General features: G+C 44.8%; 1 protein-coding gene across 1 annotated transcript in view; it reads right to left on the bottom strand.

The window, feature by feature from the left end:
* Positions 1–11,145, bottom strand: part of ZNHIT6 (zinc finger HIT-type containing 6) — a 62,779-nt gene extending 51,634 nt beyond the window's left edge. The window contains exons 1-5 of the mRNA XM_024201532.3: positions 11,028–11,145; positions 10,272–10,337; positions 10,086–10,192; positions 9,913–9,998; positions 3,783–3,886 (exon numbers count right to left, since the gene is read on the bottom strand). Of these exons, the coding sequence (XP_024057300.1) occupies positions 3,783–3,886; positions 9,913–9,998; positions 10,086–10,192; positions 10,272–10,337; positions 11,028–11,110 (446 nt within the window). The 5' untranslated portion in view covers positions 11,111–11,145. The remainder of the gene's footprint in view (positions 1–3,782; positions 3,887–9,912; positions 9,999–10,085; positions 10,193–10,271; positions 10,338–11,027) is intronic.
* Between the last annotated feature and the right edge of the window lie 1,139 nt (positions 11,146–12,284).

The raw sequence follows: 12,284 nt of genomic DNA, 5'->3' as shown, positions 1-12,284 counted from the left end.
AAAAAAAAAAAAAAAAAAAAAAAAAAAAAAAAAAAAAAAATTCAACTGTACTTCTAGATTTAGGCTCAACAGCCCTGATAGGGTACATTTAATTCAAAATACCTTTGCATTTCTGAGTAGTCTAAACATTAGCATTGCGATATGGCTTCTGTTCATTTTAACGCAATTAAGAAGTGAAGAGATTTTCATGTACTTAAGTTTCCCCAGAAGTATACCTCAGATTAGTATAATCTTACTAGAGGCGTTAGACAATAAGAGTTAAAAAATCTGATTTCCTAAATGTAACAATTTATCTAGCCATGATTTCCAGTAAATATTTGTTCTACATTGAATAAGCATGTCTGTGTCTCTCATTTCAAAGGCCAAACTGAAGTTTAATTTATTAAAAATGGTTGGTTTGTTTTTTGGACACAGCAGATGAGGGGCAAGAAGTACTCCTTCAAAGTCATTTCCAATATCCTAAGCATCACCTATTTAATACTATTGCCAAGCTCTAAAGTTAGGCTCCATTGTCTAAATGTTTATATGAAATCAAAGAGATGAGAGTTTGTATATAATCTATCTTAACTTTTTGTGAATGGTTGTCAATGAGAACATGCTCATAAAGAGGATGCTCTACAAGCCTTTACATTATTTGAATAATTGGGGTGTCCCATTTTGACAGATAATGCAGATTTCAGTGTTTACCATTGATTTGCAAAGAAATATGGACCACAGTGACACACACAAAGAGATACAGGTGGCTCCTAGTAACATAATTTGTTTTCTCACAGCATCTCTTAGACACAACTTTCTTCAGCAGAAGGCAGCTCAAATATCATTTTGTCACAACTTTGATTGGACCCTATTTTCTAATTATAGCATAGTAGTCAGCTTTAAAGAGAAAAGGCAGACTTCTCGGCCTTGATAAGCGATGACACCTGTTCCAATACAGCTGGGATGGGCATTTTGCAGTATCTGCAATACTTTCCCCCTCAGTGGAGGTAAAACTGCACTTTACCATGTAAAATTTGTATTTAATACCTCCCCTTTCATACTCATCCACAAAATGTGTATCATTCTCACTGCCTGGAAAAATATTTGCAGAAAGCAGGTGGCTACTTTCCTAAAGAATGATGTTGCTGTGCTACTTGATGACACTAGAATGTGTCTATGAAAGATTAACATTTCAAAACAAAAATTGTTCTCCACTATGACAAAAAAAGTCATTGTCTTATTCCTTTCTGGCTGCTCCTGAAATAGTCCCATGCTTAACTATTTACCTACAAATAACACACCAATTCTGCTAGAGCTTAAAAAGGGCCTCTGTTCAATAAAGGTAAATATAAATGTATAAATATAGACATATGTAATTCAATGCAGAGATAAATTAATTCCCAGCGCTCAGTCATGTTTTTCCATATGTGAAAGTACTTTTGTGAACAGAAGAGTTTAAAAGTCACACTACATAACAGCAACAAATATCTGTCAGTGTGTGGCTGTCTCGTGTACAGGATTTACCAGTGAGGAGAACGTTTTTGTGGTTGTGCCCCCTACAACGCTTAGCCATTGATGCAGAGATCTGCAGTATTTGGGGGTTGCCTTGTGGTCTGTTCTGAGGAAGCCAGGAATCCTCATCAATGTAAGAATTCATGAGAAATTTAAATGGAAAAAACCTCACATTTCCTTTCCTTTAACTCCTCCTGTGGATTTTCCCTGCCACTCAGATCCTGTATTTTAAAGTATGTAACACAGAAAGCTAAAATTTCAGAAATTCCTTTATGCGTTATGTTCTCTTAAGAATAAGGTTTCTCCACCAATGAGAAAAACTGCTTTTGTTTCAAAACAGAAGAAATTATGCTAGTTTTTATTTATTTATTTATGCATGCAAACTTACTTGCTAAACCATTACAAGAGGGACACCTAGTGGTTTAGTCACTAAAATATTGTCAAGTTCTCATCCATTCATTGTTACCGGATAACTAACGGTAAATGGCATTAACTAAATAGAAAAAAAATCTAGGAGCAGAACTTGTGACCAAAACCAATGATAAGCAGTGGGAGGGCGGGAAGGGGGGGGGGGAATAAAGCCCAAAGAAAAGCCATCAAGGAAAAAGCCTGCTCCAAGTGGCTATTATCTGAGGCTCTTAAAGTGTTTACTGTTTTTCCCCCCCAACAGGTCAATCAAATATTTAAATTTCAATGAGCCCTCATATTAACTTTGGACCTGCCCCTGTATTTCACACAGAAGCACTCTTCACCAAGTTACTACATTTCTGTATTATGACACAGTACTATACAAGGAATATAAACTTTATTTATATTAGCAAACGTTTGCTTCATGAATAACCCAGACTTAAATCCACATCCTTTCCCGTCCATGAGGGGGAGACATTTTCAGCAAGTCTTCATCTTGAACAGATGTACCCACCCTCCCAATCAAAGAAAAAGAAAGTCAAGTACTTTGGTAAACCCAATTAATGGAAGTATGACAGATACAGAACTCGTCTAGGGACTAAGAGTTACAAGTCCTTAGCAAGGAAATATGAATTGAAAATAATTTTGGTAAAAGCATTAAAAAAATCCCGTTTGTCCCGCATCACAGACATGCATGCAAGTAAAAGCCCAAATTAATTTATGAAGAAGGAAAAACCTCTCACTCCCTTCGTGAATACCATTGCTCAGTAAAGACAACATTTAATTGACTAGCACCAGTAATGGATGGTATGCCACGTTGCTGACTTCAGTGCTTGGATTTCCAATTATGACAATCAGTGACTACTTTATGATAGTAGGCAACATCAGCCCAAGCACAACAGAAGAACCCCAATTGAAGTTTGGGGTACAATAAATCTTCACTGATGAAGCTGAATACTAGAGGGCTGTAGAAGAATTTACTACAAATTTCCATCTGAATATGTTTCCAAAAATATTTCATGGAGTATTGTTCACTATCTAATGCAGGGGTGGGCAAACTACGGCCTGGGGGCAGCATCTGGCCCTCCAGACTTTTTAATCTGGCCCTTGAGCTCCCGCCAGGGAGAGGGGTCTGGGGCTTGCCCTGCTCTGGCGCGCCAGCCAGGGAGTGGGGTTGGGGGCTGAAATTGCTTTTCCCCAGGCCCCCTGAATCCTTTGGACGGCCCTGCGCTCCGCGCAGCTCCTGGAAGCAGCAGCATGTCCCCCCTCTGGCTTCTATGTGTAGGGGCAGCCAGGGACTCCACACGCTGCCCCCGCCCCAAACGCCGCCCCTGAAGCCCCGTGGTTCCCGGCCAATAGGAGTTGCAGGGGCGGCACCTGTGGCTGGGACAGTGTACAAAGCTGCCTGGCTGCGCCTCCGTGTAGGAGCTGGATGGGGGACATACCGCTGCTTCTGGGAGCTGCTTGAGGTAAGTGCCGTTCAGAGCGTGTACCCCTGACCCCCTCCCATGCCCCAACCCCAGCCCTGATCCCCCCTCCTGCCCTCAAACCCCTTGGTCCCAGCCAAGAGCTCCCTCCTGTACCCCCAGGCCCTCATCCCCAGCCCCACCCCAGAGCCCACACCCCCAGCTAGAGCTCTCACCCCCTCCCATACCCCAACCCCCAATTTTGTGAGCATTCACGGCCCGCCATACAATTTCCAGACCCAGATATGGTCCCCGGGCCAAAAAGTTTGCACACCCCTGGTCTAATGTGATTCTGTCATGAAAAACGCTACCAGACCTTGAAATCTTATAGAAGAGCTCTTCACCAGCTATTCTTTCAGTGATACTTAAATGAAGGTTTTGCCCAGTTGTCCCCAAACCCCATAATAATTAGAAACTTACTTCTTGTTGAAGGTGGTTGAATTCTCTCTCCTTTTTGTAAATCCAATGGGTAAAGTTTTCAAGTGGATATTGTGCTTTCGAGCTCGGTTTTTCAAATAATTTATCTAACAGAAAATAAAAGCCAAAGTATATTCAAATATGGAAACATTTATTACTTCTGTCCTGCAAGTCTAAAAATTGAGACCAAAAGAGCAATCCTGGAACCAAAGTGCCTGTTAAGCATTTAAGAAGCAGCATAATGTAGCATAGTACACAGCGGTAAACTCTCTCTCTCTCTTTTTTTTTAAACACACAAAAATTCTCAGTTAAAAAAAAAAAAAAGATATTTAGATATCTTCAAGAGTTTCCAAGCTTATTCTTAAACATTTACAGACAAAGTTTTCCCATGGTGAGCACAAGAGTCCTAATGAAACATAAAACATATATTATAAGTAGAACTCAAACAGTGCAAGAGGGTTGGAACCCAACACAGCTACAGAATTAGTGACTGACCTCTTACGATTTTTTAAATCCAAAGGGCCCTCAACACCTTTCTGTGCACAAATCAAGTACAAAACCTGTATCCGTGAGGTCCAGAGGAGAAATTTCCCCCAAACCCACTCCACTACTGCAGCTGCTGCACAGTTTCCCTGAGATGAAGGCTGAATAGTTAGTATATCTATACAGTCGTGAATCAACTGGCCGGTGCAGAGAAAACCCAAAGAAGCGTGCTCTGCAATGCACAGGGGTAATAATGTTGACATGGCATGGCTGAAGAGCCATTAGATCAGTATTCTGTAATGGTAGAGTCTGCTAAAACAACAACACTTAACTATGCTCCAAGGCACTATTGACTTCCATCAGAAATTCCGCAACATTAATACCATCCTTACCACCATGGATATCACCTCCCTCTACATCAACATCCCTCACCACAACAGCATTGCTGCCTGCCTCAAATACCTACAGTAACTCCTCACTTAAAGTCATCCCTGTTAACGTTGTTACGTTGATCAATTAGGGAACATGCTCGTTTAAAGTTGTGCAATGCTCCCTTCTAACGTCGTTTGGCAGCTGCCTGCTTTGTCTACTGCTTGCAGGAAGAGCAGCCCGTTGCTGCTAGCTGGTGGGGGCTTGGAACCAGGGTGGACCGGCAGCCCCCCATCAACTCCACGCTCCCCTGTGCAGCAGCTGCCCAGCAGGCTAGCAATTGCAGCTGTCCCTCCCCCCACTGCCATGTGCTGCTCTTGCCCTCGCCTTGGAGCTGTTCCCCGAGACTCCTGCTTGCTGTGTGGGGGGGAGGGAAGGAAGAGGGGGGCTAATGTCAGGGTGTCCCCCTCCCCCCTGCTCCTGCACCCCGCTTACCCATCTTCCATAGAGCAAGGGGGACACACCAGGGCTCAGGATGGAGGGAGCTTGCAGCAGCTGCGGTCTCAGCAAGCTAATCTAATTAACAAGGCAGTGTACTTAAAGGGGAAATGCGCAGATCTCCCTCCATTCTTGCTGCCTTGTAGAGTGAGAGAGTTAACCCTTGAGGGCTCAGCCAATTGCTAGTTCATCATTTAGCAGTAAGGGAAATATCCACCCTCTGACTCCTCCACTTCAACCAAGCTTCACAATCATCATCACTGTGTACCAGTATTAAATTGTTTGTTTAAAACTTATACTCTGTGTGTGTATATAGTCTTTTGTCTGGTGAAAAAAAATTCCCTGGAACCTAACCCCCTCATTTACATTAATTCTTATGGGGAAATTGGATTCGCTTAACATTGTTTTGCTTAAAGCCACATTTTTCAGGAACATAACTCCAACATTAAGTGAGGAGTTACTGTACAAGATAACATACGTTTGAAAATCCACCCTATGCACATTGCCAAATGCATCCATTTCATCCTCACCCACAACAATTTCACATTTAACAACAGACACTTTGTCCAAACTATGGGAACAGCCATGGGTACTAAGATGGCTCCCCTATACACTAACCTCTTCATGGACTACCTTGGGGAAGAATTTCTGGAAAAAGGCACCAAAAAAACAACATACCAATATATCTGAGATACATTAATGCCATTTTCATCCTCTGGACAGAAGACCTAAACTTCTTCATACATTTCCACCACTTCAACAACCACCATCGATCTATTACACTCTCTGTAGGACACTTCCACACCAGCATCAGCTTCCTGGACACCATGATTAACTTCAACAATGAAACCCTACAAATGACTGTATACATGAAACCAACACATCACCACACTTATCTTCACAGATTCAGTAACCATCCCAGACACACCAAAAAATCTGCTACTGTCAGCCAGGTACTCAGAGACCACCTCCAAAGAGAAAATCCAGGCTATACACCTTAACAGACTTAAAGCCTCTTTCACTAAACAAGGACACTCCACCAGAGAAGTAGATTGCATCATGGAAAGGATCACCCAAATACCCCAGGAGAGCCTACCTCAATACAGAAAAAACACCCCTCACTGACTGCACGCCCCTACTTGTCACCTACTGCTCCACACTAGAGCCCAACTGGGGTATCGTCAAATAATTACAACCCATATTTGATGGGCACCACATGCTGAAGGAAGTCTTTCCTAACCCCCTCTTCTGGCCTTAAGAACAACCCTCCAACCCTGACAAGCTCACTACCAAAAACAAGCTCCCCACAGTCCTCGACACACCAACTCAAAGCAGCATCAGACCCTGCCTGAACAGATGCAAAACATGCAGACATATCTCCACTGCTACAATGATCAATACCTGCCCCAACACACCTTTCAAGATCCCTGGGTCCAACACATGCCTATCACAACATGTGGTTTACCTCATCCAGTGCATCAAATGCCCCAACAACTATGTGGGTGAAACCAGACAATCACTACACTTCTGAATGAACTCATAAAAGACAAAAACATATCACCTGTGGACAAACACTTTTCATAAAACGATCACTCCATATCTGACCTCTTGGTACTTGTCCTCAAGGGGAACCTGCACAACACCTTCAAAAGGTGAGCCTGGAAACTTAATTTCATAACTCTGCTAGACACTAAAAACCATGGACTCAATAGACACACTAGTTTTTTGACTCATTACAACAACTTACTACACACCCCACTGCCTGCTAATAATTAATCGCCTACTTCATTTTAAGGGGTTTCCCACAACATGTTATCCCCTTACGCTTCATTTGTCCCAACTTGTATTTAGCTCAGAAACACTGATTTCCTTCTCCAGAATGGAAGAAGAGCCCTGTGAAACTCAAAACCTTGTAACTTCCACTACAGACATTTTTCTAATACAGTAACTCCTCACTTAAAGTCATCCTGGTTAACGTTGTTTCGTTGTTAATCAATTAGGCGACATGCTCGTTTAAAGTTGTGCAATGCTCCCTTATAACGTTGTTTGGTAGCCGCCTGCTTTGTCCACTGCTTGCAGGAAGAGCAGCCCGTTGCAGCTAGCTGGTGGGGCTTGGAACCAGTGTGGACCGGCAGCCCCCCCCATCAGCTCCCTGCTCCTCTAAGTTCCCTGTGCGGCAGCCACCCAGCAGGCTACCAATTGCCACCCGCACTGCCATGTGCTGCTCCTGCCCTCTGCCTTGGAGCTGCTCCCAGGAGCCTCCTACTTGCTGTGCAGGGAAGGGGGGGAAGAGAGGGGCTAATGTCAGGGTGTCCCCCTGCCCCCACTCCTACCTCCCGGTTACCTCTTCTCCATATAGAGCAGGGTGGGGAGAGCTTGCTGGCCACAGCTGCTGTCTCAACTTCCTGATCTTTTAAAAGGCAATGTACTTAGAGTGGGGCCAGCATACCTAAAGATGCAATGCACGTCTCTCTCTCTCTCACACAGTGTGTGTGTCCCTGTCTGCCATGCTGTCTCCCCTCCCTCCATTCGTGCTGCCTTGTAGAGCGTGAGGCTACATTAACAACGTGTTAACCCTTGAGGGCTCAGCCGAAGGCTAGTTCATCAGCAAGGCATTCCCTGGGAAATATCCCATCCTCTAACTTCACCACGTCAACCAACCTTCACAATCATCATTGCTGTGTACACTATTAAATTGGTTGTTTAAAACTTATACTGTGTGACCCAAGATCCAAGATTTTATATGTGTGTGTGTGTGTGTGTATATATATATATATATAAAAAATAGTCTTTTGTCTGGTGAAAAAAATTTCCCTGGAACCTAACCCCTCCTATTTACATTACTTCTTATGGGGAAATTGGATTCACTTAACATCGTTTCACTTAAAGTCGCATTTTTCAGGAACATAACTACAACGGTAAGCAAGGAGTTGCTGTACAAGATATTAGTTCACCCACCTTGTCTCTCTCATATCCTAGGACCAATTCAGCCACAACAACACTGCAAACTTAACTATGCTGTACTTTAAAAGATCTGTTTAGGAAAATTCCAGTGATCACTTACTTTACACGGATAAGTGTGTTTGCAAACCAGAGATATAGAGATAAAGAAGTAAGTTTCAAAACAGTATTTGGTAATACCAATCACCAGGGCTGGCTCCACGGTTTTTGCTGCCCCAAGCGGCGGGGGAAAAAAAAAAAAAAAAAGCCACGATCGGCGGCAGCTCCACCGGGCCACTTTCTTCTTCGGCAGCAGGTCCTTCCCTCCGAGAGGGTCCCGCCGCTGAATTGCCGCCAAAGAGCCCAACGGTGCCGCCCCTTCCCCTTGGCCGCCTCAAGCACCTGCTTACTGAGCTGGTGCCTGGAGCCGGCCCTGCCAATCACTATTCCAGTATTCCCATTCAGCAAACAGGGCTGTTCTCTCTCAGTGAGTTAAAATTATTACACCTAAAAACCATTTGATGATGTAAGATTAGACTGAAATAACATGATTTCCCATTGCAATACACTGAAAACAAGAAAGCTTCGAAGTTGCTTTTAGGCAAGTTACAGAATTTGAGAATTCTCAGTAACTTTGATAGCTGGTTTAACAACAAACCAATATTTTAAAAACTTACAGCACTTAAAACAAACCTGGCACTTTCTGCTATTTGGTGTTTTCTAAGGGCTCACTCCTGCAAACATGCACAAGTAAATGGACTTACATGAACACTGAAATCTGTCTATCTTACGAATATAGGTACCTAAACATCTTTAAAAACCTGTCCATAAGTAACTTGCCCAAGCTCATACATGAAGTCTGTAACAGACCAGGGAATAGAGTCTAATCACAGGACCACACTCAAGTAAAGTTACTTATGTGTGTCTGAGTGACTGAGTTCTAACAGAACACTTGATTTTTTCAATTTTACTTTACAGCAAACTGTCCACATGGCATCTTCTTGTTCGATGAGTTCTAAAATTACATTTAAAGATGGTTTGTGTAGGGCTTAAAAAATTAACAACATCGAGTTCATGGCTTTTTATGATGTACAAAGAAGTCTTAAAACGTTGTTTTGATTTTCTCTCCCCCCCACTTGTTATTTTAACTTAGAAGTGTCAGGAATGTAAAGTATGGTCTTCCCTAGTTTTGCTGGGAGGACCTGTGAGAGAGAAAATATATTTATTGTGAGCTCTTAACACTTTAATTGAAGGGATGATTCTTACTGAAAGTCCTTTCCCCTTTTTAATAGCTCAGCTCTCACTCTTCGTGTGATGTCACTTATCCCAGCTCTTTAGTTGTCATCATCTCCGCTCCCAATGATGATCATATAACAATTCTGTGGCAACTAAAGTAATTGTTTACATGAGAAATTTTAGGAAATATTTTACATATGCATAAAATGAATTTCTAAAATAAAAAGTCTGTCAGACCTTCTTTATACACCATAAAGAAGCAGAAATGGGCACAAGTCAATTTTTCTTCATTTGGGGTCACCTTTACTATTAAAAAATGTTTGCAGTGATTTATTCTTCTTAGTTATTAAATATAGTGATCAGAATCTCTCATATTACGTTGGAGCTCTTCTTTAATTTAAGACTGGGCTTCATATATACAGTTCTGATCCTGAACTTCAGAGGCACTCAGATCTCAGGTTTGTTCAGTCCATTACAGGAAAAGAACCAGTCATAAATTTTGGATCTGGATACCCTCAATTTGGAGGTCAGGAGACGTTCTAATCTGGGATTTTGGAGCTGCCTCATTTCTACTTTAAACTAACCAAAAAGATAACTTGAAACTCACAAATTTATTGGTTGTTGGTCTATGCAAGGAAACATCTCGAGCAGCACCATCAGTCATCCTTCCTACATCTTCCAGAAAACGATAATCTAAATATACAAAGAACAGGAAGAAAAGTGTAATGTTGGTTTAAAAAAGAAGATGGGGTGAAGTTTACATAGCAGAGAAATTCTTACCACTTAGGAGATTCAACTCGCTAAACTCATTTATGGAGACAAATGCTGCCTTCTCTCTGATTCCATTACAACTCAGTGCAGTTTTGTGCTTTTTCACACACGCCAAACTGAAAGTACAGAGAAACATGAGCATTCTGTCTCTAGCATACAAGAAACCAAACAAGAGAAAATTCAAATTGTATATACCTGCATGAGTATTTCATGCAACGTGGACACCTGTACTTTGCTTCCTCTCCACTACAGGTTTCACATCTGAAAGAAAAAAAAGGCATTTCATTTGCATTAAAGTAATGCATTTGTGTTTGTACTTAAAAGACAGGTTTTCTTTACATTTAACCAAGCATGGGTCATAATACTGAGAAACGATCACTGACGCTTGAAAGCAGGGAAAGGAAATATGGATGCCTCAGCAAAGCGAGTATTTTCCAAACATTTTCACAGGGTGAGCCACAGATCAATACGGGGGGAGATTTACCTAGAAACAAAGGGAAGTGAGGAACCAAGACCCAGCTCCTCAAAGGTACAGGTGCTTAACTCCATTCAAATCGATGGGAGCTAGGTGTCTAAATACCTTTGAGGGTCTGGGTACAAACGGCCACTCAGAGTCAAAGGGGGGCGCCTAACGCCCCTCTGCAGGAACCCACCTCGGGGGACACTCATTGGCTGTCCATTAGCCCGCCTCCTGGGGAGGAGGCCAACCAGTGACGGACGCGAGGACAACGCTCGCTCCGCCCGTCGGAGCTGAGGGTCGGGACAAAGGTGACACCCTCGCGCCCTGTCCCCGCGAGGGGAGAGGGCACAGGGCATCCCCGGCACGGGGCGCGAGGGTGAGACAAGCGGCGGCGCCGCGGCTGCCCCCGCGCCTCGGAAAGGGAGTAGCGGGACACCCTGCCCGACGGGCAGACGTGGATCTGCGGAGCCGAGGCTCCGGGCTGCTCCTACCCGTGCAGCGCCATCTTCCGCTTGCCGCTGGCCAGCCCCGGGCTCCCCGCCGGCCCGCTCGCCGCCCCGGCTCCCTGCTCCATCCGAGTCCCAGCGACACGCGCTCCGCCAGGGGTCACGTGAGCCGTGTTCCTCCCAACTGGCGTGCACAGCCTGGCGGCGCTTTGCGCCTGCGCTGCGGGAGGGCGGCGGGAGACCGCCCTCTGGCGGCTGCTTGGGCGAGCGCCGCTGTTTCCATGGAGACCTGGAAACTCCTCCCTGCGGGATGGCTCTGCCCCCCCATCCCCAGCCTGCTCCCGGGGGGGGGCGGCTTTGCCCCCTCCCACCCCAAGCCGCTCCCATTGGTGGACCGGGGCCTCTCCAACCTACTCCCGTTGGGGTGGGGCCGCTGACACACATTCCCATGCAGCGATGTTTAACCGCCCATACCCCCGCGCATCCTTGCCCGGGCCACCCGGCTGCCCCGGAGGTTAATAATTCACCTGGGGGTGTTGTGGTCCCCGATGGGGCAGGTTGTGCCATTAAGTTTCATGCAGTCCCAAGCAGGGCCGCCGAGAGCGGGTTCGGGCCCTGGTGAAAAAATGTTTTCGAGCCCCCCAGCAAGGGCGGACGGGCTAAACAGGGCCGACGGGGGGGGCGGGAAGCCAGGCCCCGGGCCCCCTTCTGGACCGCTGGGCCCCGGTAAGGCAACGAGGGGGGGAAGCCAGGCCCCGGGCCCTCTTCCGGACTGCCGGGCCCCGGTGATTTGTACCGGCTTCCCCCCCAGTCTCGTCGGCCCTGGTCCCAAGCCTGGAGCTCAGCACACTTGCCTGGGACATGGCAAGGTAGACTATGGCTCTGAGTGATCACCTCCCAGAGAGGCTACAGAAGTTAATTTCACTGATGCACATGTGGTTTCCTCTGATTGGGAAATATCCCTGGTATACAATGGGCAGACTGGGGATGATATTGCTTTAGCTTTTTAATTTTACCTATAACCAGTGAGGGTTTTTGTTTGTTTGTTTTAAAAATCTGGTCACTGTGTGTGGGCTGTGCTGTTGCACTAATCTAAGCACTGCTGGATATTTGGAAAATGCTTTGACCTAATTAAGAGCTGTTACTTCTCTGGCTGGATTTTGATATTTAGAGATAATGGTCCAAATTCTACACAAAGTAAACCCAGAGTAACCCCATTGATTTTAGTGCAGCTAAATGGTTTGACTGAGAGCAGCATGAAGCTCAATGGTTCTAGGATAGCATATGTTACACTCTGTCAGT

Source organism: Terrapene carolina, unplaced genomic scaffold (genome assembly GCF_002925995.2).
Source record: "Terrapene carolina triunguis isolate 2854851 unplaced genomic scaffold, T_m_triunguis-2.0 Scaffold211, whole genome shotgun sequence".
NCBI lineage: Eukaryota > Metazoa > Chordata > Testudines > Emydidae > Terrapene > Terrapene triunguis.
This window is presented reverse-complemented; position numbering and strand designations above follow the sequence as displayed.